The 27549-nt window shown below is 34.9% G+C and overlaps 1 protein-coding gene across 5 annotated transcripts in view; it reads left to right on the top strand.

Moving 5' to 3' along the window:
- The window catches only part of PLOD2 (procollagen-lysine,2-oxoglutarate 5-dioxygenase 2), a 91444-nt gene that overhangs the window by 35834 nt on the left and 28061 nt on the right, over nt 1-27549 (top strand). For 3 of the 5 annotated variants that reach the window (XM_009201565.2, XM_009201566.2, XM_009201568.2), the window contains exons 2-7: nt 2815-2906; nt 5797-5933; nt 17864-18027; nt 21626-21738; nt 23933-23996; nt 25407-25504. In XM_009201565.2, coding sequence (XP_009199829.1) covers nt 2815-2906; nt 5797-5933; nt 17864-18027; nt 21626-21738; nt 23933-23996; nt 25407-25504 — 668 coding nt within the window. Of the gene's footprint in view, nt 1-2814; nt 2907-3706; nt 3768-5016; nt 5080-5796; nt 5934-17863; nt 18028-21625; nt 21739-23932; nt 23997-25406; nt 25505-27549 lie in introns of those variants that run through there. The other 2 variants (XM_009201567.4, XM_009201569.2) reach the window with 2 other exon arrangements.

The raw sequence follows: 27549 nt of genomic DNA on the forward strand, positions 1-27549 counted from the left end.
ATAATTATAGGGATTTTTAAACATACAAAAAATGCAGTTTCAGTATTTATCACATATGACCAGTCTTGTTTTAATCTGTCTACCCGAATTAACTTTAAAACACATTGTAGGCCCGATATCATTTGATTGGATATTACTTCAGTGTGTGTCTCTAAATTATAAGGACTCTTTTTTTAAAAAAAGTAAATGAAATTAGCATGCTAAAAAATTAACTAATTTCTCAATATCACCAAATATCTAATTAGTATTCAGATTTCTCTAATTTTCTCACAAATGCTTTTTTATAGTTTTTACAAATCAGGTCCGAACTCAAGTCCATGACTAACATTTGTTTGAAATGTCTCTTATGTTAATATTCTATATATTTCCCTTCCCTTTTGTGCCTTTTGCCATCGATTGCATAAGTCATTTGTCCTATAGAATTTTTCATGTTCTGAATTTTATTGCTGACATCTCTTTCCTGTCACCATATCTTTGTCTCTTTATTTCTGGTAAATTTGTAGTGTAAATGGTAGTGAAATCCGAAAAGTATGTATCCAGTTTAGGTTACATTTTCTAACAATAATACTTCATAAATGGTGAGATGGTTGAATTTTTGAATTGGTTGATAAAAGCATGTGGGTGATACATGTCAACACTATTGTTTTTTTTTTTTTTTCCTCCAACTAAGATTTATTTCTTATTGCAGTCATGATGATACTGGATAGCAAGTTAGAGGAAACAGCTGTTCATGTGTAATGTTACTAACCAGACCTTTCTTTAACAAAATTACGTATTTGTGATTTGGTTTAGGTTATTTATAAAGAGCAACAGTACTGTGAAACAGTAGGAGTTCTTATTTGGCATAGGATTGCTAGACATGGTCAGACTACACATGAGTAAGCTTTGCCTTCTGAGTCATTGGATTTGGTTACATTTTTGTCTACTCAAGGGTCTGGCCAACTTTACTTTTCCTACTAAGGATGATGAAATCCTTGCTGTTAACTTTATGCTGGAATTGTAAGTGTGAAAATTCATCCAGTAAAACCCAAAACTTGTAGTTAATTTTTATGATTTATATAGAAGAATTTAAGTAAGAAATGTAACTTTAAATAGAGTAATTTTATTACAGATAGACTTTAAAAGCCTCTTTGTTCTTATAAAATAAAATGTGGTATTCCCTATTTTGAAATTTATTCTGAATAATGTTAAATTTTCATAATCAGTTAAGCTCTGTTGGAAACTTTATAAACGAAAATTTTTTTAAATAGTTGATTTTAAAAAATATTCTTAAAATATATTTACTTGGGCCTGATCACCCAGACTGGAGTGCAGACATGTGATCTTGGCTCACTGCCATCTCTGCTTCCCGAGTTCTAGTGATTCTCCTGTCTCAGCCTCTTGAGTAGCTGGAATTACAAGTGTGTGCCACCATACCCGACTAATTTTTGTGTTTTTAGTAGAGACGAGGTTTCACCATGTTGGCCAGGCTGGTCTCAAACTCCTGCCCTCAAGTGATCTGCTCACCTCATCCTCCCAAAGTGCTGTGATTACAGGCATGAGCTACTGTGCCTGGCCAGGAAATACCTTTTTCTTAGAAAAAATTCTAAGACTGTTGATGTTTATCTTCATGGAATTTTTTTTTTTTTTTTTTGGTTGACTAATGAATGTTTGAATTTAGTATTTCTTTGTATATTGTACTGATTTATATTTTATTGTAGTTATTTTCAAAATTTGATGGATAAGTATATTGGTTCATCTGCTGTAATTTTTATAATGCATTATTGCCATGTTTGGTGATTATTGCTTAGGGGATACTCAAAACCTGTATTATTTTCTTATAAATGGAGTGCAAGTGAGAAACAAATGATGTTACTCAGAGAATATTGAAAAGATGTTAGTTTTGCTTTCTTAGAGTGTGGGTCCTTCTAAATCTTTAGTTAAAACAAAAACAACAACAATAATAACAACAAAAAACTGTTCCAGCCCTTTTGGCATTTGTTGATGCACTTGTTTCTTTTGTACATTTTCCAACATGCCTTTTCCTATTAATAATAATCATTATCTGTAGTAGCTTATTGTAGGTGTTTTGAGACAATCCCTTAACTCTGTCTACTTCTACTGAAAAGTGTTATGTGGGACTGAAAATAATAATTTATTATAAAATGGTCGTTAACAGTTGTGTATTTACTAGGGCAGTGATTATTTTGATTTCATTTATTCTTTAAAGATAAACCAAAACACAATAAATAATGTTGTTGCTTATAAGAATTTTCATAAAAAAGCAATCTCGGATAGTAGAAAAAAATTAAGATTTTGTTTTTAAATATTTGCTCCCAGTCGTCACAATTTATTTTAGAAAATTGGGATCAGATTTAATGGTTGTATTGTTTTTTGTATATGTCATTATTTTGATGAATATAATTTGCTGATATCCTCGCTGATGTCATAAATCAGGAATGCTTTATAGATGATGGTGAAGTTTGTTAATTAGATAATGTCAGAGAATCTTAATCATTATGGATTATAAAAAATGTTCATTTTATGGAAGTTTTTCTCAATGTTGAAATACTCTATTGATGGCATGCTTTTTCTTAATCATCGGTGTACTTTTTTGCATTGAAATAACTGTCATTTGAAGGTTCATCATTTGTCAGTAATACAACCAATTTGAATCATCTGTTGTTTCAACAGCTCTTTGTTTAGTCTTGTATAGATCAACAAACCAGAATATTTCCATGGGTTTAGTGAGGTCTCTGATTATTGTAGTGAGTTGTAAAATGTGAGCATTTGATCTCTTGGTAAATCTTCTTGTGTTTCCTTTTGTCTTTGCAGATAAATTATTAGTCATAACTGTAGCAACAAAAGAAAGTGATGGATTCCATCGATTTATGCAGTCAGCCAAATATTTCAATTATACTGTGAAGGTATGGTATATCCTTTAACCTTTAAAGATCCTATAATGTGTGCCTAAAGTACAGTTTTCATAATAACAGCACTACAGTCTGTAATCCTCACAAGGAAGATAGCATTTGGTTACATAATTGCTGTTAGTTCATATAGTTTTTGGCCTTATTAATATTTCCTAACACAAATAAATGGTAAATGCTTGAGGTGAGGGGATAGCCAAGGTATTCGGATTTGGTCATTACATGTTGTATGCCTGTACCAAAATATCACATGTACCCCATAAATATGCAACTATTATGCACCTGTAATACTTAAAATAATACTGTGCCACTTAAACAATAATTTCTTAATTTTTGCCAATGCTTTGTATAAATATGTTCTATAAAACAGCAAAAAAAAATGTTAATATGTATTTGCATATATATATAATTTCTTTCTGGCAGGTCATATACAAATACAATGTAAATAAGATTTGGCAGGGATTTTTTTCACTGAATAATTTTTTCTGTAATGGACTTCGCTATCATAGGATGATTCTTTGTTTACAGAGAATTAGAAATATAAATGTGAAGAGGGTGCCTTTTCTGTCTGTTGAGAATTTTCTTTTTTTTTTTTTTTCTTTGGTTCATTTGTTTTCATTTAGAGGAATTTGGGAGCATTGTTACTGTATTTTTAACCAAAGCGTTTTAGAAAATTTATCTCCAGGTGAACATCTCATTGACAAGTGATCAGAGGAAACTTGGGGAAACTGATAGAACTATTAAACTTAGCTATGAGAGGTCTGCCATTTTATTTACTTACTTGTTTTTTCTAATAGAAAGAAGGATCTGTCAGCCAAGTCTTTTCTACAAATAAGAGGAGAACAAGGAGATACCTAGGTAGGAACACAAAAAGCAAAAAAACTTTTTTTTAAAAAAAGAAGAAAGATTACTTTTTGGAGAAAAAACTGATCCATTTGAGTATATAATGTATTAAAAAGGTAGTTTTTATTAAATAACCACTGGAATACTAAATGCAGATGTAAATATAGAACAGCTTAATGTTAATATAGAATAGCTAATAAACAGCTAAACTTTGCTGAAAAGGAGATGTAGTGGTAATAACTAGATGTTTAATACAGGATAAATGAAAAACATGTTAGAAATATGTTACTATGGTAGAAGAAAAATATACGTACCAATAGGAGACACTGTGGAAATAAAATTAAAATTAAGATAAAATAATGCTGAAATCTAGTTGGGGAATCATTAGGGTTCAGACTGGAGAGAGAGTGGAATGTTTCTTATATGCAAGGCGCCTTGTAGGGAAATTTATATATGATATGCTGTTAAGTCACTATATGAACCGCGTAAGGTGGATACTACTTTATTTCTGGATGAAGAAAACTTGTCCTAATGCAAATAACTATAAAGTATAATATCAGATCTTGGACCCCATCCCCACTTAACTTACTGGAATTTATGATCCTTTTGCTTGTCTCCTCATGTAATGCAGTGGTTCCCATTAAGTGGTTCCACAATAAGTGTGGACCTTAGACCACCAACATCTGCATCACCTGGCTGCTGGTTAGAAAGAAAAAATAGTCAGGCTCCACCTCAGACCGACTGGATTACAAATTCTGGGAGTGATACCCTGAAGTCTGTGTTTTAACAAGGCTTCCATGAGATTCAGATGCACACTGAAATTTGACAACCACTAGTGTAGTGAAACGAACATAGAGGGTGGTGCTTAACATGGTGTATTGCACAGAGCAGATTCTCAGATGTCATTGGGTCCAATATTGCTTTAGAGTTAGGGATTCCAGATGGGTTGTGAAACAAATCTCAGGGCCAGAGGAGGCCAGTTTTTAGAGCAAGTACTATTAATGCTTCAAGATTAGCCTAGTTTGAATCCAGATCCAAAACAGCTTGAGTTTTCTTGGGTTGTATTTTTCCCTCAGCCTTCTGCAAAGGAAGTGATAAGTTTTAACAAGACATTTGAGGCTGGGAGCCCCACAGGCTTTCCCAGCAAGACTTATCTCTGACTCAGTATTAAGTAAAGTTAGAACTAATGGTATTTATTATTAAATTTTATTTTATCCTTTTCTTGTGTGTTTATTTTTAATTTCATTCTCCATTAATTTCCCAGATCTCTTAGTAGATTATTATAATGGCAACTTCAGACTTTGTTTTGATGAAACGAAGAGAAAAGGTGTGTGTTGTGTGGGGGAAGGGTCATGTATTGTACTTTCTGTTCCCTTAGAGTCAGTGTGTCATAATGCATTTCCAGTTCAGGGAGCAGCTGCTGAGGCTCAAGCAAATAGTGAAGAGAAAGGGTACAGGGTAATTAAAATGAAATTTAAAATAATCGTACTTAGGCAGTTTTTTGCATTGAAAAATCCTTGTTAAGCTTTAGACAATTACATAAGTTTAAGAAGTATAAGGCAAAGAAGGTGATTTTTTTTTCTTGATGCCCTCTGTAATTCCCTGAAAAACCCATTTGGGTTCAGTAGGAAAATCACTTAAAGGCCTCTCATCAAGGAGTCACTGAGCTTCAATATTGATCATAAAGATTTCTTGCCAGATTAAAAAAAGTGATATGGGAAATTTATTCATTTTTCTTCTTTTTGGTCTGAACAAATAGGAATAAAATGATACAATGTGAGAAATACTTTCTGGGTCTACTTCCTTGGGTTAGACTCACAACTTTTGAGATGGTAAAATTGAGAAGGGCATTTTGTGGATGGATAACATTAAAGAATTATGGTCTCACTTAGGCATCTAGATTTTTTTTTCTAACATCATGATTTCATGAAACATTAGAAGAGTGGTTATTGTACAGTAGTGTTCAAGTTGATGATGTCTTTAAGTTTTTCATAGTACTTTCATAATTTGAGTTTTGCTCAGGAATGAAATGTTTTGTTCATAGGTCCTTGGTCAAGGAGAAGAATGGAGAGGTGGTGATGGAATTAATAGTATTGGAGGGGGCCAGAAAGTGAGATTAATGAAAGAAGTCATGGAACACTATGCTGATCAAGATGATCTGGTTGTCATGTTTACTGAATGGTAAGAGAAACACCTGTGAATTTTAAAATCTGTATTAAATTACTTTTTAAAGAGCTGAGATTTGTATTTGTAGATGATGTATTAAAATATGGTTGGATGGGTGGCTCACGTTTGTAATCCTAGCACTTTGGGAGGCCTAGGCAGGTGGATCACAAGGTCAGGAGTTCAAGACCAGCCTGGCCAAGATCGTGAAACCCCGTCTCTACTAAAAATACAAAAAATTAGCCGGGCATGGTGGTGGGCACCTGTAATCCCAGCTACTTGGGAGGCTGAGGCAGAGAATTTCTTGAACCCGGAATGCGAGGTTGCAGTGAGCCGAGGTTGTGCCACTGCACTCCATCCTGGCGACAGAGTGAGACTCCATTTAAAAAAAAATTATTGACAAGGAATCATTGTTTTAAAAAGTAGATATTACTCAGTTATAAAACTGTTGTATTAATTAGTTCTCATGCTACTATAAATTCCTGAGACTGCATAATTTATAAAGAAAAGAGGTTTAATTGGCTAACAGTTTCACAGGCTGTATAGGAAACATGATGCTAGCCAACTTCTTGGCTTCTGGGGAGGCCTCAGGAAACTTAGGATCATGGCAGAAGGCAAAGGAGGAATGAAAGTCTCACATGGTTAGAGCAGGAGGAAGTGAGGGGAGGTGCTACATACTTTTAAACAATCAGATCTCATGAGAACGCTGTAATGAGAACATCACTAGGGGGTTGGTGCTAAACCATTAGAAACTGCCCTCATGATCCAGTCACCTCCCACCTGGCCCCACCTCCAGCACTGAGGGTTACATTTCAACATGAGATTTGGTTGGGGATGTAGATTCAAATTATATCACCCATGGTCTGACATGATGTAATGCCATCAAAGACAATGAATTATCACGAACACTAATGAAACAACATGGCAAGAGCTAACTAACGTTTTTGTGAAATTCATACTTTAGTCTTGAGTTAAGAATAAATATCATATTGAGCTTTACTCTTGAGAAGGGTGACTTAATGGATTCTGGTTAAACAGAAGAAAAAAGACCACGCAAAGTTATAAATACAAGTGAGACATAAGAAAGCCTGTGTTACTAAGAAAGAAGAACCTTTTTAATGTAAATGTATTTTGTGTAATATTTCCCTCTCCTAATTAAAATATCCACTGTCTTTTTTTGCCATCTTCTTATAATTTTATAATAACATCAAATTGTCGTGAGTTATGTTACTACTTCCTTTCTTTTATTCTCTGTATCTTATTTGTTTTTGTTATTGATTGCTCATTTTAAGTCCTCGTGAATTTTCCCCTCTAACTTAGGAAAGTCGTTTTATATGTTTCTTCTCAACTTGAAAATGTAAAGACACAAATTATTTGCAGATGAAAAGAGTAATATTTTTATGCATTAATATACATAAGAAAGTTGTAAATTATGAAATGAAAATAGATATTAGTATAATGAAGTGTGCCATACACACTTAAAAATTTTAAAAAGGTACATAACACTTGCATCTGTAAAATTTTCATGTTATATTTTACGCAAAAAATTAAGTTCTACCTGTGGTTACCTATTTTGCAAGATGAAGTATGGTAAGGCAAGTGTTAACCATAGTGTCCTGGCAATTTTTCTACAACATTTGTTGTTTTTTTTACACTTAGAAAAAGAATACCAAGTTCATTAAAATAGCTCTGTAGAATAAATACTGAGTATGTTTTGGTTTGAAATTACCATGGATTTCAAACAACCATATTAGTCAACTTAAACTTGTCACATGTACATTTTCACTTTGGCTTTGAGGCAGATTCTCCTTGTAAGAATTACTACATACGAGTCAGTAAAGATTTTAGATCCCCAAGGTTCCTTTTGGGTTTTAGGAAGAACTCCTTTTCTCTACCATTACTCTCACATCACCATCCGCCACCTCTGGCCCCCTATCTAACGTTTATCCTTGTGGACAGCTGGTATAGTGAGGGACCTATTTTTTTCTCATGAGAATTAGGACACTGTGAGATACCTAAAGCCAGCTTGAATTTGAGTTTGTTGATTTAGATGATACTTTAAGACCTAGCTTGACAGAAAAGATAATAAAATTTTAATGGAAGACACAGTGTCTTCCAGGCACTGTTAGTGTTTGGGATATATCACGGAAACAAACAGATAAAATTTCTTACAACTCCTGTGAGAACAGCCAGCTAACTGAAAACATGGGTGCCCACTCAGCCAAATAATTGTCTAAGAAGAGTCATTAACATTTTCTCCGTCATTACCTACCATGACTACCCTGTGGAAAAAACCTAGGGGTCATGAGAAAGTAGCCAGGGGAGTAAAGAAGGATGAGCAATTGAAGCCACATAAGAACTTTTTTTTAACCCCACTTATTTTTTAAAAACAACACACTTTTAAAAAAGTATATACAGAGTGATGAATTTAGTTGAAAATTGTAGGTAATCTAGGGCCCGGGAGAATGAATTAAGTGAACTAAGCTGTTTGTAAATGGTTTGAAATATGATGCCCATTCTGTAACACAATTCTTAAACTCTTAATTAAGGTTAGTTCTGGTAAAGGGCTGGAATTCAGGATATATTTATTTTAATAAAGCAAACACATTCTTATTTTTTACGTGGTATTTTTAAGGACAATTCAACTGTAATAATTAGTTTTATGGAAGCATAGGTCACTATTATATGAAAATATACAGAGATTTATAAACTTGGTGGTTTAGATGAGCTTTTTAAGAAACACAGCTTTGTTATGGTATAATTTATATAACATGCCATAAACATTTGTAAGTGTAAAATTCAGTGAATTTAATTAAATTTACAGAGTTGTGCAGTCATCCCCATTATTCAATTTTAGAACGTTTCCAATACCCCATAATTATCCCGTATGCCATTTAGACATGCTAAAAAGCCCGAATTAATTTGGAAACAATTTTGTCACATTCCTTCCATGGAATATGTATACTAAAATTACTTTTGGATGAACATTTAAAATTAGAAACTGGCTCTTTATAAATATAATGTGTAGGGTAAGATTTATTATACTTAATTTAGATAAAAATAAATATTTGGCAAGGTTTTAGGTTATTCTCAGAACAAAAGGAAAACTGAAGATATCCATATAATAAATTCAATCTTTTTTGCAAGTTATTTCATGCTTCAGTGTTTGTGTGTTTCCTTGCAATTAAAATGGCTTATAAAGTTTGATAATCTCTCCTTGATTAGAACACCAAAAAATATGAATTTGGTGATTTTTTTTTTTAAATAGGCTAATGAAAATTTTGGGGACAAATATTACAATTTGGTAGCTATCAACTCCTTTATGGAGAAAAATGATGTCATAAATATTTTATAGTATACCTTAATCAAGTGAATGAGCATGTTGAGTTTTATAACTGGGTACTTTACATTTGTTTTAGAATTAAGTTACAAAGCTTATATTTCTTCTATTATCGTCATATTGAAGAGAAGTGATCAGACCTAATCATTATATGTTGGCTAGTGCTTATTATTTTTGTAAGGATAATATATAAACCAAAATATAACAAATTATTTGTGTTCTTGGGAGTAAATTTGATACATACTTAATATCCTCACACAACTTTTGCTGTGCTGCTTACAGTAAAATATAAACTAGCAGAGTCTCAGGCCCTAAAATAAACCTATGGTGAGGTAAGTTTTCCAGATTTGGGGGCATCAAATAAAGTCGCCTAATAAAAATTTTGACTGTTCTTTTTTCTTTTTGACTAAAAATTTCTTTTAGATTTAAGGAAATTTAGAAGAAAACCAGTTAGAAATAATGTTGGCGTAATTAATACTTGAGTTTGAATTTGAGACAGGACAGACATTTACACTTTCATTGGTGGCACTTTGTGTAACTCAACTGATTAGAATGTAGATGTGCACCATATTGAAGACTCCCGGTATATGAAATATTTGAAAGACATTTGGTGGTGGTTACTGGCCTTACAAAAAAGGAGTATTTCTTTTATGGAAATATCTACTCAAAGATATTGATATATAGAAACCTCCCAGTTCTTTGAATTATTTGTTTAAAGATGATTATGAGTTTGAGGTAAGATAAAAGAATTGGCTGTTGCGAATTTAAGTTACCAGTAGGAAAGACTAAACAGAAAAAAAAATTGGAATGGTAGTCAATGGTATACTATACAAGTTGATATATATAATTAAAATAAATGTAAAGCGTAGTCATTATTTGAGCAGTTTCTTAGGCAGCTCTGATCTGCAAAGTTGATCCAAGATAAATAAATACTGGTTAAAATGGAGGGATAATTTCAGTCACACAAATCCCTGCTGTTTACTAGTCTACCTTATCACTTTGATTGTATATGCATAGTTTCTTTTCAGTTATGCTGAATTGTAATTGTGTGTTTCACACAGTGAAGCTGGGGCTTGTTCCTCAATTACATACATTCAGGGTGCAATAGCAAGAAATCAGTTGAGTAATGGTGAATTGCATTAGAAGAAGAAACAGGCCTCTTAAGAAGGGAAAATAATGGTGGATGCTTTGAAACTATTTTTTGAGATTTTTTGTTGTTCATTTGGAGAAATAAGATGACTTCTAAAGGCAGGAAGGTATCTGAACTTTTTAAATACCAAAGGATGGAAATTATTTAAAAGTTGAATTTTGATTAGAAAATATGAATATGAGGATATTGTTTCTGATTTCATATGTCAGCCAACTTTTGTTTTCCTTTTGGCTTCTCATTGATCATTATTTTGCTGAAAAAGTGGCATCAGTGAACAGGTTTTCCACTTTGCATTCAGGATACATATGTTGAGCACAAAATGTAATCCAGGCATTGAAGTTAATACTATAGAAAAAGAGATATAAATAGATGCCACCCTCAAGGAATTCTCATGTATATTGTACTAATTCTACAGACAAAACAGAACAAACATTGTGGAAAAAGAATGCATAGCTTTTAAAAAACCTGAATGTTGGCATAATCTCTTTAGAATCATTTATTTTTGGGAAAGTTGTGAAAGATTGTGTTTTATTGAGTCACTTAGATATTATTTTGAAAATAACATTTTTATGATTTTGTTGTTATGTTGAAGAACAATTTATATGTGTTATTCTAAAGGTGACCAGATCTTACTTGTATTTAGGATACATTTTATACCTCTCATAATTCAGGTTGCATTCCTAACATACTTGACTTTTATATTGTCTTACATGATTTATAGAAAAGACAAAGTTTTTTGAAAGAAAAACTTGTAAAATACAATATCTATAATTTTAACTAACAGCGGCAGATTTATTTGACGCTTTCTTGGTGGTGATGACATTTTAAGTGTGCAGATGCAAGGAACTTAGTCATTAGTGAAGGGCAGCATTTCATTATATTAGTGTAAAGGAAAGCCAAACCACATCATGGATCCTAGTTTCTGTACTGCTTTCTTCTTCCTCTTTTTTTTTTTTTTGAAGGAAAGATTGAAATTATTAGCTGTACTTAAATATATTGCACTGCCTTCTGGTTCATCTAGAATAGTGTGAAATGTGTTTAGGAATTAAGTAGAAAGTGAGTGACGTTTCCTTTCTTAAATTGTTCAAATGTTCTTCTTAATGTTTACTGAGTATGGACAAGCATATTCGCGAGTAGATTGAAATGAGGGAAAAGAAGGTAATGTACAGAAAAGTGTTAGGTGTTCACATATGTGTAGATTGGCCCTGGGTATTCTTATATGTGATTATTTTGTCTGACTATTATATGTATGTAGGTGTGTATTCCCAAAATGGATTGTCTGCTTGAATTTTATTCTTCTTAGGAAAATGTACTAGGCATCAATCATGTTCAAAATATGATGCTGGCTGCTGTGGCTGGATCTGTAAAATATGCTTCTAGCTGCTATGGCTGGGGCACTGACTGGGGCAGAAATTCTCATCTCTGGATATATTTCTTTCTCAGCAACTTGGTATTTGTTGTATCTGGCATGTGGTGGCTACATCATAATAGATGATAGGAATTTCAATTTTTTTCTTAAATGTTTATTTCTTCGTTATTTATTCATTGATTTAATGAACACTTATTGTGCATTAAATATGTATCATATTTGAGACTTCTAATATTGCAGAAATAAACTTAACTGTCATTTCTTAACTAGAGGGAATTTTTCATTTAATTTATTCTATCGTTTCACAAGTAAAGAGACTGACCCCGAAACAAGTAGATATTGCTTATGGTCCTACAGGTAGATAGCAGCTTGAGCAGCTTGCAGTCCTTGCCACCATTTTCTCTTTGGCTGCTCTTTATCTTAGATGGTGTTATAGCTCTTGGACCACTCTCAGAAGTCATTTTGGAGGAAGTAACCCTCCAGCTAGACAGTGTCCTCATTGACTTCCACCTCTGCCCAGCTTCAGTCAGGATTTCATATTCAGCAAATGAAATTATATACTATTCCAAGGAACATCCCCCACGTAATATTTAGCTTTTTTATTGATGCATAATATTTATACGTATGTATGTGGTACATATGATATTTTGTTACATGCATAGAATGGTAATGATCAAGTCAGAGTATTTAGGATATCCATCACCTCAAATATTTATCATTTGTATGTGTTAGGAACCTTTCAATACCTATCTTTCAGCTGTTTTGAAATATAGAATGTGTATTTGTCCATTTTTATATTGCTGTAAAGAACTGCCTGAAACTGGGTAATACATAAAGAAAAGAGGTTTAATCGACTCACAGTTCAGCATGACTGGGGAAGCCTCAGGAACCTTATCATCATAGTGGAAGGCGACGGGCAAACAAGGCACCGTCTTCACAAGGTGTCAGGAAGGAGAAGTGCTGAGCAAAGCGGGAAGAGCCCCTTTAAAGCCATAAGATCTCATGAAAACTCACTATCATGAGAACAGCATGAGGGAAACTGCCCCCATGATTCAGTTACCTCCTCGCTTGACATGTGGGGATTTTGGAGATTATGTGGATTACAATTCAAGATGAGATTTGGGTGGGGACGCAAAGCCTAACCATATCACAGTGTGTTAACTATAGTCACCTTACTCTGCTATAGAGTGTTAGAACTTACTCTTTCTATCTAACTGTGTGTTTGCATCCATTCACCAACTTCTTTTCATCCCACTTGGCCCCCACACACCCTTCCCAGCCTCTGATAACTATCATTCTGCTCTCTACCTTTAACTTTTTTTTTTTTTTTAATGGAGTCTCACTCTGTTGCCCAGGCTGGAGTACAGTGGCGTGATATCAGCTCACTGCAACCTCTGCCATGCGGGTTCAAGCGATTCTCCTGCCTGAGCCTCCTGAGTAGCTGGGATTACAGGCACCTACCACCATGCCCCACAAATTTTTGTATTTTTAGTAGAGACAGGGTTTTACCATCTTGGCCATGCTGGTCAAACTCCTGACCTCGTCATCCACCTGCCTCAGCCTCCCAAAATGCTAGCATTACAGGTGTGAGCCCCTGCGCCTGGCCCCTTTAACCTTTTTAGCTCTCAGATGTGAGTGAGACCATCTGATACTGTCTTTTTGTGCATGACTTATGTCATTAACCTAATAACCTCCAGTTCTAACTATTTTGTTGTTGCAAATAACAGGATTTCCTTCTTTTTTATGGATGAATAATATTCCATTATATATGTACTCCATATTTCCTTTATCCATTCATCTGTTGATATATACTTAGATTTGTTTCATATATTTGCTATTATAAATAGTATCGCAGTAAACATGGAAGTATAGGTATCCCATTGATACACTTATTTTCTTTCCAACAGCACAACAAAAATACCCCATGATCAAGTGGAATTTATCCCAGCAATGCCAGGATGGTTCAATATTTAGCTGTTAAAATAATATTCATTTTATGCCAACTAACTCCCTTTCCCTCCCTCCAAAATTTATAAAATAATTTTAATCAATTCATTGCGATTTTTATCATAATCTGTTGTGCAAGGTCAGCTGGGTAAGTGGGTACTTTTAACTCTGTGTGTGTGTGTGTGTGTGTGTTTTGATGGTGGGTGGTTAGGAGTGGATCCATAGTATTGGTTTATGGTGTTAATTATCTCTGGAAATACAGACATATGTTTCAGGTGAAGATATGATGAAAGAATTATCAGGTGTGAAACTACTTCTGTGCTGCTGATAGTTTGGATGATTATAATTTTTCACTGAAGTTTATGCCTATAATGATAAAGGATCAGGGCTCAATGACAAGGTTAGGGAGCACTTCTGTTGCTTTCTTTTTTGGCTATATGGGAGCTTTTGCTTCTTGTTGAGACTCAAGATGATGGATTCTGTGGCTTGTAACACTGCCTGTTTTTGCAAAAAGTTTTGTTGAAATGCAGCTGTGCTCATTTGTTTACATGTTGTCTGTGGTGGCTTTTGCAGCACAGCGACAGCGTTGTCACTGTGACAGACAGTATGGTCATCAAGACCTAAAATATTTTCTGTAAAAGGCCAGAGAATAAATATTTACTGACTCCTGCTGTAGGCCATAGTTGAGAACCATTGATATGGTCTGGGAACTGGCACAGAATGATTTTTAAAAGAGTTTGTCAGACAGTCTTAATTATGAGTGGGGAAGAGATAGGTAATGTGGAGGTCTCTAGGGTTTTAAAATTAATCTAGCCTTGTGGCTTCTAGTGGGAGTGGAGAGGATTTGAATGCAAAATAAATTAAGTAGACAGAATCAATAGGATTAGGGAAAAGATTCCATGAGATAGGCCATGGAAAGAGAGGAGTGAAGGCTGAATGAAAGATTTTCAACCTAGTTAACTATGTGGTTGATGGTGTCACAGAAGTAGGGAACACAGAAGGACAAAACGGAAAAACACTTAGGAAAATCTCAGTCATGTATTGAGATAGAGCACTGACATGTCTGGCAGGGTACTCAGTATGACCACATCAGGTAGAGTCTTATGGTTTTTGCAGGACCCAGGCATACTTACCACAGTTATATATGGCAAGTTTTATTTTCTTCATATGTAAATGGACTCAGTTTCTGTGAGAATATTTTTATGACCTGTGTGCATTTTTAAAAATTTGACAATTTGACTTTTTGTAGCCAAAATAAATTTAAGTAGGAAACCTTTCTTGCCTTTTGAGAAGTTTTAAATAAGTTCAAATAACTTTTCTAAAGTACTTAAACACAGAAATAGCAGTGCTACTAGAATGAGATAGGAAAAGTTTCAGCAATGTGAAATTTTTCTTCAAAGGCAAATTTTTAATTCAATTATGTGATAACTTTTGTCTTGACTTTTTGCCTTAAAATAATTGTGTTTTGTTATAAAGATAATGCAGGCTTATAAAACGCTAAATTATAAGAGTTGCCATAATTCCTTTTCAAACAACTGACATTTATTAATAGTTTGAGCTGTACTATTTATATAATCTGTATCCATCATTAGGGTTTCAGAGACAAAAAATATTCACTCACATTCCGAAGTGCATTTATAACTTTTTTTAATTTTTAAATTTTATATTTATTTTACTTTAAGTTCTGGGATATATGTGCAGAACGTGCAGGTTTGTTACATAGGTACACATGTGCCATCGTGGTTTGCTGCACCTATTACCCTATCATCTAGGGGTTTTTTTTTTTTTTTTTTTTTTGAGACCAAGTTTCGCTCTGTCGCCAGGCTGGAGTGCAGTGGCACAATCTCAGCTCACTGCAACTTCCACCTCCTGGGATCAAGCAATTCTCCTGCCTCAGCCTCCCAAGTAGCTAGGATTACAGGTGCACACCACCACACCCAGCGAAGTTTTGTGGTTTTGGTAGAGATGGGTTTTCACCATGTTGGCCCGGATGGTCTTGATCTCTTGACCTCATGATCCACCTGCCTTGACCTCCCAAAGTGCTGGGATTACATGCGTGAGCCACTGCGCCTGGCCTCATCTAGGTTTTAAGCCCTGCATGAATTAGGTATTTGTCCTAATGCTCTCCTCGCCGACAAGCTCTGGTGTGTGATGGTCCCCTTTCTGTGTCCATGCTGTTCCTCATTGTTCAGCTCCACTTATGAGTGAGAACCGTGGTGTTTGGACGGTTCACACCAATGTTGGATTTTGCTGAGGTGCGCGGGTTTCACGTTGTCCCGCCCGCAGGGACGCCAGACCAGTCGCTGGCGGCGGCGCAGACGAAGCGTTGCGCTGTATGTCGCGCGGACGCTCCAGGTTTATCGTGCGGTGGACGTTGCAGGTTAGCTGGGAGTCTTTAATGCAAACAGACATGACAAACATGTGCGATTTATCTTTATAGAAGAATGATTTGTAATTGTTTGAGTATATACCCAGCAATGGGATTGCTCGGTCAAATGGCATTTCTAATTCTAGATCCTTAAGGAATTGCCACACTGTATGCATGCTGCTACCTGCAAAATTTCATATTCAGTTTGGTCGGAGTCTCCAGTCATAAGATGCTCTGACATCACAAGCTATTTTTCCCCATCTCCAGGCAATGCACAAAGGCTCTGTTTATCACTCGCATGGTAGTCTCTGTTTCAGAGACTGGTTTATTTGCCTCACTTCTCATGGCCCAATTACCCATAAAACTGGTCTTATTTCCCAGTCTTCGTTATTAAAAAAACAATTATCAACAACTTACAGTCTTGAGGAAAATACTACCATTAAATCGAGTTGAGGAAATCAGTTGTACTTAGCAGAAAAAGTACAGTGTTATGTTTTGTAATGTCAGATTAATCAGTTTTTTTAAATATACGTGGCAAAGTTTGGGGTTTCAGTCAGAAAAATTTTATTGTAACTTCAAGTTCAGTTTCAAAAGTACAAGTATTTGGCTAAAAATAAAATTATTTTAACCTACAGATTTGTAAAAGCTTTGAAGTGAGTTTTCCTCTGTCTCTCCCTTCACTCTAGTCCCTTTCATGTTAATTTTTAACTTTGTTCAGTGTTTACAGTGTGCCAGGAATTATTTTTAATTTTTTAAAATTTTAACTTGAGGATATAGATACTACTTTTCCCTCCATTTTATACTTTACACTTAAGTAGTAAAGTATAAAGAGGTTTAGTGACTTGCCCTAAGGTTATTCGCATATCAGGTGGCAGAGCTGGGATTAGAAACCCACCTGGCAGACTTCAAATTGTATGATGTGAGTGGCTTTACAATTATGCTATTAGCTACCTGGGATGGTAAGTCATTAATTTATCATTACTGGAAACGTTTGGTCTTAAGGTGCACTGATGTAAAAAAATGTAAAATAATTTGTGATTGTAATGAGTAAATAACTTATTGCAAAGTAGAAAAATTTTGATAGTGACTTTTATATTTCACATTTTGTTAATTCATTGTGATTCTGTGAATGAACTATGAGGAAGAAGGTCATCAGAAAAATCAATGAAATTATAGATATTAAATGGTAGTGTCATTTTTCATAAAAATTTCCCCCGAGTATATTGAGCTTTAAAAACCTACAGTTTTCTGTACACATTTATTTTAAGATTCCGTGCTAAACAGTCATTCAAATATTCAACATATATTGATGACATTTGGCAGTTAAACACATTTTGTCAAAGATAATTCTTCAGAAACTGTAATGGACTGGTACAAATTTACTAGAAATATTAGGCAGTTATGGCAACTTCTGTAAATGAGTGTATCTGTATTATTAATTTATACAACAAGTAACTGCATTTCTAACATTTCAATCCTGTTTTAGAATTTCAATTTGGGAATAAGTGATTATTGAAAAAAAAATTAAGGCTAACACTAAAAAAGCTGTCTTTCATTTGGACTTCATTTGCTAATGTAATATTAACACTAATAATTCAATACAATTCATATAATTTGAGAGAAATTTTGTTTGGTGTTCTGTGTAAATAGTTGGCACAAGTATTAATCTTGCATTGTATTCTAGATTCTGACTTTTGCTAGGGAACTTTTCATGGTTTATGTGCCTAGATTCTGACAAGTGTATTTTAAAACACCTTTTTTCCTCATTGAACAGCTTTGATGTCATATTTGCTGGTGGTCCAGAAGAAGTTCTAAAAAAATTCCAAAAGGCAAACCACAAAGTGGTCTTTGCAGCAGATGGAATTCTGTGGCCAGATAAAAGACTAGCAGACAAATATCCTGTTGTGCACATTGGGAAACGCTATCTGAATTCAGGAGGTGAGTTAGATACTGGAAGAAAAGTTTAATGCAAGTTATAAAGACTAATGAAACAACCATGTTTGTAGATGTAGTAACTTTAGATATGAAGTTTTAAATAACCCTTATCTTACTATTACTATATTGACAAAGCATTTTCCCATTTATTATGTGAGTTGGTGTTCCTAAAAACACTAGGTAGTATGAATGTTATAATTTCCACATTATAAGTGAGGAAACTCATGTTTTTCAAATTTAAGTGACTTCTAGAGAAATTCTGTTGTTAAAGGAAGAAAATTACGGATCCAGTTCCTTTAATTATGACACACTGAGAATTTTCTTGCTATAGGATAATAAGATTAGTAAGTTTCCTTACTTGAAAAAAATTATTCTCAGTCTTCAATCAAGTAGCTTTTAAGAATAGGTATTACTTAATATTATCTGATTTTAAACATTTTGGGAGTAAATAAATGATCTGTCTTGAACTCAGTAGTGAAAAATATCTAACATTGGGTGTCTGGGTATACTTAATATTGCATTAGCTGTGTTACCATGGATTAAAGGAACGAACTACCACATTCCTTAGTTCAGCCTTTTGGAAATTAAATAAAATTAGGCTTTGGACATTGCAATGGCTACAAATTTATTTTAACTAGTTTGAGATTAATGTAAACGTAGGGACAAAAGACATAACCAAATGGGATGAAGGACATGTTAGAGAAACAAATTGGGTACAAATTGCAAACCACATTGGAAAAATGGATTTTGGGGATGGTCTACATGTATATAACCAATACTTTCCAGGCTAGTTAAAATAAGTGCTGCTCCAGGTTCTAGGCTTTGCTTAGCCACTAGGGTGTGATTTAGTTTCTTGGTAATGCCTCAATTTCAGCTCTTTGCACCTGCACTTTATTTTATCAACCTGTTCTCACAGTTGTACGTTGGAACTTTGATAGCTCATATAGATTTTGTACTTTTGAAACCTTAAATTCCAATTTGTACTGCCTGGCTTCAAATCTCTTTTCCTCTTTGTCTCAATATTTCTACAGGTAATGCTTTCTGGGATCTCTTGACCATTTTCTTTTCTCCAAATCTATCTACCACCTTTGGATTTAACTTCCATATTCAAGTGAGCACCCAGGGTTTATCATATTGGTTACTCTGTGCTTCTTGCCTTAGCAGTCTTTCTCTGTTGGACTTCCAGTTCGTGAACCGTCAAAGCCTCTCCCTAATACGGGTACCCACTCTCACTTCTCTGCTTGAGCATTCAGCTCATGGATGGGTGCTGCTTCCACATCATGGCCTCCATACTGTCAAGACTTCAGTAACATATGTCTAATCTTGCAACTTATTCTAAGTCCTCTATTGTTTAAAACCATTTTTTTTAAAGGAAATATGTAGCTATGGAACTCTGAGACATGTTTTATTTATACTTGTTGAACATTTTCTGAAGATGACTTGCAAGTGAAATCTCATGTAAATTTATCTCAAATAGTGATATATGTACTCAAGTGGTTAGGTTTCAGACAGACTCACAATGCTTTGGAAACAGCAAGAAATTAGCAAGCAAGTACAGTTGTAAGCCAGTTTAATTAAGGAAAAGGTGTTTATAAGTGGGAAAGTAATCATAAAAGGATATCAAAGCATCATCCTTATGCTTTCTATAGTCAAAATAATTAGAGAATGGCAGAAAATATAAATGTTTAATAAAAATTTGAATAATTTCACAGATCACATATTTACAGTTATTTAAGGAACATGAGTTGTTTATGGGCATACTATTTAGTTTTTAAAAGTAGTTTTAGGCCAGGCACCATGTCTCAAACCTGTAATCCCAGCACTTTGGGAGTCCTAGACAGGAAGGTGACTTGAGCCCAGGAGTTCAGGCCAGCCTGTGCAACATAGGGAAATCCTATCCCTACTAAAAAAATTTTTTTTTAATTATCTAGGCATGGTGGCACATGCCTGTGTTCCTAGCTACTTTGGAGACTGAGGTGAGGAGATTGTTTGAGCCCAGGAGTTCGAGGCTGCAGTGAGCCATGAGCGCCCCATTGCACTGTAGCCTAGGTGGCAGAGTGAGAGCTCCATCTCCAAAAATAACACAAAAAAAGTTTTTAATAGAAAAATATAAATCAGATAAAATATGTAATGTGAAAATAGATGCTTTTTTTTCATTTATTGAGGACATTTAGGATCTGTCAAATAAGGAAACAATTTTTGAAGAACAGTAATATAAACCATTGGAAAATGTTGCATGTCTCTGTGTGGTACATTTTTCATCATAGAAGATTGGCCATGGGATTTAAAAAATGTGTTATCTTCTAGTGTTATAGAATTTTTTTTATTTGATGCCGGGCCTGGTGGCTCACACCTGTAATCCCAGCACTTTGGGAGGCCGAGGCGGGCAGATCACCTGAGGTCAGGAGTTCGAAACCAGCCTGACCAACATGGTGAAACCCCATCTCTACTAAAAATACAAAAATTAGCCGGGCATGGTGGTGGGCACCTGTAATCCTAGCTACTTGAGAGGCTGAGGCAGGAGGCGGAAGGTGGAGGGGAACTCGGGAGGCAGAGGTTGCAGTGAACCAAGATTGTGCCTTTGCACTCCAGCCTGGGTGACAGAGGGAGACTGTCTCCAAAAAGAAAAATTTTTTTATATGGCAAGAACCAAAAAATGAGCAACCAGTGATTGGTTTTGGTCATGTTTTCTTTTTTTTTTTTTTTTGGTAACAGTAATTTCCCTGGACCTATTTTTTAAATTCTTTTAAGAAAATTTTAATTTTGACAGTTAAAAAGGTTTTTCTTCAACTTACAGGAGTAACATTGGTTCCTTTTTCAAAGTACTGAATGTCAATGAAACATAGCAGCTTGGCTACATTTCCATAATTCAGAGGAAGATTCAGACAGGAAAAATGATTCCGTTTGTGTCTTTAATAGACAAATGTTATTGGCAGTCTTAATGCTTATGCTCTAAGGCCAAGGAGAACAATCCAATTTTAGACTTCCTTTTTCCAGACTATGACACAAAAAACCTAGCCAGAAAATGGTTTAGCAGGCACAATGATGACTGGCCAAAGTAATGGAAACATTTCCAAAATGTCTTAGATATAAAATTTCTTTGGGATGTTTGCAGTTAGTGACAAATCCAGCATTCCTTTGATTGCATTAGCATCTCTGGCACTGACAGTAAAACTATCGTAGTAGAGATTTTATCCTGTAAGAGAGTTTTCTGCAGAGAATCCAAGAAGAGCTTTGTAGAAGGTCAGAGAAAAAATTCTTGTCTCAATCTATTCTTTTCCTAGTAAATCTGTTTCCCTTAGGAGCCTTGGAAAACATTAGTTCTCCCTCCTTTGTCAATTAATTTTGGAGACACATTTATTTAAAAAGAGTTTGGTTATTTTCTGTTTTGCAGTTGGTAGCAAACACTCTATTGGAGTTTATATATAAAACAAGTGGCACTCAATAATTCATATTTCTTTCATGATGAGGTGTGAAATTCCAACATAAGAATTAGACTTCATGACTTCACAACTCTGATCAACTGGTCAGTGAAATTAATATGACACCAGTTTTGGTCTTTGAATCCTAAATGATCTACTTTCTCTCTGCTGTGTTGCAGGATTTATTGGCTATGCTCCATATATCAACCGTATAGTTCAACAATGGAATCTCCAGGATAATGATGATGATCAGCTCTTTTACACGAAAATTTACATTGATCCACTGAAAAGGGTGTGTAACAGCTGCAATTTTTTTTCTTTTATTGATTTGGTTTTGTGTGTTATATTGTGTTAATGTGGAGTGGTCAGAAACAAAGGATTTTATGATAGTATGGCAACTGGTAAACCGAATTTCAAAATGTTCTTGGTGATAACATATTTTTAATAGGTGATATTGGTTTATGTCACCTGACTGGATATCAGCACTAGCTTAGTGTGTCTTTATGGCTTCTCTTTTGTGGCCAAGTCAGCACACTCGCCAAACTTGGTTGGATGAGGCAGAAGGAAAGAAGAACTATGTAATGCAGTGCTATATGTATTGAAACACATATTGAAATGACTTGATACTAAAATGAAATGGCAGCCCTCACACCGTTGTCATGGCCCTACCTCCACTGCATACTCACTTAGGCTGCCTTAGAATAACAGAATAAATTACATTATCAAAACTTCTGAGCTTGGAGATTTAAAGAAACAATAATGAAATCCTAAAGATTCTAGAGAATGTCTTCTTTCATAATCTTGAGTAAATAGCTGTCATTTATCAACGTAGAGCATTATAAATGTGTATTCTTGTATTCACTCCATCTTGCAGCTATAACTGTTTTCTCAAAAGCTGCACCAAGCCATTTGATACCAGAATGAACTTCTGCGGTTTAAAAAATGCAGTGTATTCTCACTTGCAGTCCTTTAGCCTTGCAAAGCCCTTTTATAGCTCTCTGAGCTTCTTTGATCCTAGATAGGCTAGATGCTAGACTCTGTATCCACACTTTATCCATAGAGAAACTGAGACCACATAGTCAGTGACATTGTAGGGACTGGATCCTTGGTTCTCTGAAAACCAAAATCTGGACTTAATTTTCTATTTCATTTGATAATAACATAGACTCTATGTGTTTAATTGGCTACAATTGTAAAAGAACACCTTTTTTGATATTTTGAAATGACATGTGACTAAAGCCACTCAAAAGACAGTTTTTAATTTGAAAATTACCTGTAATACCCCTGAGGACAGAGACCTTCCTCTGAGATTTGGAGCCTGGATATCATGGGTGCTGAGAAAACATTGAGGCCAAAAGCCCTGGTCCTTGTTCAAGTGTTTGGTGGCCCAGAGTGGATAGAGCCTGTAAGGATGGGTATGATCCTTTTTAGGAGACTTTATAGCCAATTTGTGGATTTCAGATATTTGAAAATATGGAGCCTGAAGATTTAAAGAGATGATAATGAAATCCCTAAGAGGTTAGAGCCTGAGGATCCATGGGACTATGCTATAGACACAGGCTTTTGCTTTTTATTCATAAGAATGCTTAAACTGTAGTAAATAAAGCAACGCAAAATAGCAGTGGTCTAAATAAGAAAGATGTTTTTATTTATTTTTCCTTCTCCCACATTAAAAGTAATTACAAGGTAGGGAGCACAAGGCTGTTAGGGAGGCTTTATGCTGTCAAGAGGGATAGCTCTTTTGTTGCTCTATCATTGGCCCATAGCTCCCAGTTTTAATCTTACTTCCTTGTCCAAAATGACTACTTGAGTTTCAGTTATTGCATTCATATTCTGGGCACAAAGAGGCACAGTAATAAAAACAGGCCATCTCAGTTTCATCACTCTCTTTAAGTAGCCTTTCTAGAAGTCTTACCGAATGGTTTCTCATACTTTGATAAGAACATATTTATGTGCCTACTCATAATACCCAAAAGAAAATCTGTTGTTTCTTTTTTTTAATTTTAAGCAGATGTGTGCTACTAAAATCTGAATTCCCTTATTGGGAAGTTGAGGGAATGTTGGGTACAATAAGCAGTCTCCCATAGGCCCTAGATAGAATATTCCTGAAATTGATGTAAGTGAAACTTTGGAGAACAGTAAAGCAAGATTTTCTAATTTGGGAATACTTTTATAATATTTACCAATATAAGTTGATATTTAATAAATTTACTATATATATGGATACAGATATAAAAGTTACTTAATTGTGTGTGTGTAGTTGCTGTCATTAGGAAACAAGATTTTCTTTAAGTGTATTTTGCAATGAGTTGCAACCATAGCAGTTTCTATGTTTTAGCTAAATACTTTAGTCATCTAAATATTTTGCTTAGACACTTAAGATATAAGAATATTTAACTTTAAATTCCCTCAAAGAACAAACTGTATTAATAATGTTTGCTGCTTTTGTTGTCATTTTCAGTATCATTTCTATTCTTATGTTTTAGGAAGCTATTAACATCACATTGGATCACAAATGCAAAATTTTCCAGACCTTAAATGGAGCTGTAGGTATGGTTCCTAAATACCGGATTGCTTAAGTACACAAACACCTGTGTTTTCAACTATCTTTCCTTTGTTATGTCCATTTGGGGGCTGTGACTAAGGTTGACAGTGTAAATATTGTAATTATTGTAACTTAAAAAAAAATACTGGACTTGAACTTAACTTTGGTACATTAAATTAAAATCATTTCCTATGACTAGGGTGAAAAAGATAAGCTTCTGGCTTTAGGTAACTTAAAATTTAGTGTGTCACCATTTGGGAACTTTAGATAAGTTTATGAATTGATTACACTTTATCATTACACATTTTCCAGTGAAATTCTTTGTGTCACGAATTACCCAGAGTGTTAGGGTAGATCCTTTTGACCCAACTGAAAGATAACTGGTGACAACTAGACAGGTAGACCAGGGAAGAGTGTGAGTGTGTGTGTGTGTGTATGTGTGTGTGTATGTGTGTACATGCTCATGTGTGGATATACATATGTGCCTGTGTATTGTAGCTACATATATCTTGATAATACATTAAAACTAATCAATACAGTAAAATTTAAAATATTATAATTAACACATAAATACTTTAAAATATATGCATAAAATTGAGAATATATTGTAATTCAATCAGTACTTCAAGTCAGTTCATTTAGTAAAAAGATTCTTAAAATCTAGTCAGGCATGGTGGTGCGTGCCTATAGTCCCAGCCATTTGAGAGGCTGAGGATTGCTTGATCCCAGGAGTTTGAGGCTGCAATGAGTTGTGATCATGCCCTTGTACTCCAGCCTGGGCCAGAAAGTGAGACCCAGTCTCTTAAAAAAAAAAAAAAAAGGATTCTCACAATGCAAAATGTTTAGTTTGGATTGCTCAGTAAATTTTAAAAAGATGGCTGTGCTCCCCTCTGACTTGAGTTTTATCTTAATTAATGTGCTAGGTCTGATTTTTAAGAACGGGAAATATTGTCATTGGTAGCCAATTGCAGAAACCTTGCTTATGCCGGACAATATTCTACTCACCATGTAACCCTAAAAGGCAAGCATGGATACCATTTGATAGATGACTAAACTGAGATACTACTTTAACTTGGCAAGAATAACATTACTATGAAGGGGCAAAGGCAGGATTACAAGATGAATTATTCTAACAGACAGCTCAGTGGCTTTGCACCTCAGTCATTTTACTGGTACCAGGTTGGAGTGAGTTTGGTATCAGTATCTGTTGTCACTGTCATCCTTCATTTTGGGTATCTGCTGACTTGGAGTAGATGAAGTTACTAGAAGTGTTGTAGCCCTTGGAATATTACGTTCATGAGAAATTTTTTAATGATGACACACACACATACACACACACACACACACGAATACAGACACACACACACACACATATATTTTAAATTACTAAAGCCTATTTTCTCTTTTTAACCCAGATGAAGTTGTTTTAAAATTTGAAAATGGCAAAGCCAGAGCTAAGAATACATTTTATGAAACATTACCAGTGGCGATTAATGGAAATGGACCCACCAAGGTAAGTAACAGTTACTTTCATTTGGCTCTTTCTTGGAGATAGACTATGGATTGATATGTGGAATTTCATCTGTTTTATTTTTAAAAATTTCTTTCAAATACTTTATTTTGGTGCTAAAATAAAGGCTTCATCTTTTACACAGTATATCATCTGGGTTTATACTAATTAATTAATCAAACTGATGATTTTTCCTCAGCAGAGTGATAGCCTTTTATTGTATTTATAGCACATTTAGTGTTTCATTAAATAATAACAACTAACTTGGGAGTGAGCCACATTTCTCTATACTCTGGGTATCCTTTCTCATTAGGAATTGCTCAGGACGTTAAGAGATCATTTGTTTCACCTGACTTGCCGTTTTCTAAGTTAACAACACTGTTAAGATTGGGGTATTACATATGTCCAGAAAGCTTCCTCTTTTTCTTATTTCATTAACTACAGTAATGAAAGTGACATAATTTGACCAATAAAATTTTGGATCCTTTCTGTTTCAAATGTATATAATTGAGCTTGCTAAAAATGTTATTGACTGCAAAATTTATAGATGAAAAGTTTGTTTTGGGTGGTCCAATCAAGCTGGAACGTAAGTTGCATTGAAAAAATATAGTAATACTGTGCTTAAAACAACCTTCTGACATGCTGAAATGCCTGGTTTAAGTACCTAGAAAAGGGATTTACAGATTTTCATTGTGGGAAGAAAATATTGGGGGATGTGGGCTTCTGTTTTAACATTTGAAAATGGAATGAGTGATCTGAATTCCAGGAAAAGATATGTGAATGGAAAGAAATGCAAGGAAAACCCATGCTGGCAACTTCTGCTCCATCAAACTGAAAGAAGTAGATTCTTGTCTCTTCTAGTTAATCTTTTCCCTTTGGTTTTTATCCCATTCTAGCCTTCCTACAAAGCAATCTCTATCTTGTGCCCTCCTTCAGTCTCTATCTTATAATCAGTTTCCCCAACTCTGTCATCTCCTTATTAGCATTTTGAAGACCCTTAAGTCTCCTCCATCTTACAAACCAAACCCAACCAAGCCAACACAAGGTAAAACATCCTCTTCAACCCACACTGCCTTCCAGGCTGCACCTGACTTTTTTATTCCCCTTCACAGCCAAACTTTCTTAAAATATAGATAACTCGCTGTCACTATTCCACTTCTTCCCATCACACTAAGAAATGCTCTTGTTAAGGTCTGTTGTGAAATCTTTGTTGAGTAGTGGACATTCTTCAGCCCTTATTTTTATTTCACCTAAAGACAGCATTTGAAAATTTGTTGATCTCATTTGGTCCTAGTTGAATGCTCCTTCCTTTTGCTTCCACGATGCTCTGCTGCTTTGTCTATTAATTTTCTGGGCTTTCCTCTTCAATCTCTATTGTTCTTTAAAATACTTCTTTTTAAGTTTGTGTGCATGTAGTGACCCGCATCCTTACTGTTTTAGTAAATGTTCACAGGGGCCTGTCTGAGGCCTCTTCCTTTTCTTTTCCATATACTTTGTTGGGTAATTTGAGTCATTCCCTCATCAGTGAATTCTCTAAATGCTGGTGGTTTTCAAATCCTTGCTCTAACTCCTGTGTCTTTCCTAAACTCCAGGTCAAAATACTCAAGTGGTAGATTTCTGTGTTATATATATCCAGAAATTAAGACTCGCAGCCTTACCTTCCCTTATAACCCAGTGGTTAACCAGAACCTCTGTTTTGTTTTGGCTTTAGGCACTTCCCACTCCAAAAACCCTCTGTTCCTAACTCCTGTGCATGCTGGTTTTATCTGATTTTCTCAGTGGCCATAGCAACTTTCTTAGTTCAGGCCACCTGCAGCCTCCCAGTAGCAGCAATCACACCCCCAGGATCCTGAAACTAGAGTATTCTGCCAAAGCAGAAACCCTGTCACTCTACTCACCTATATAATGACTTTCTGTGAACTTAGGTATAAAGTTGAAAATCCTCAACTTGTCTTACAAGGCTCTTTATTTTGCTCCTGCTTTAGTGGCCACCAATCTACCACCCCATTCACTGTCCCACTCCCAACACTGCTCATATTCACACCCTC

Source organism: Papio anubis, chromosome 2 (assembly GCF_008728515.1).
Source record: "Papio anubis isolate 15944 chromosome 2, Panubis1.0, whole genome shotgun sequence".
Classification (NCBI taxonomy): domain Eukaryota; kingdom Metazoa; phylum Chordata; class Mammalia; order Primates; family Cercopithecidae; genus Papio; species Papio anubis.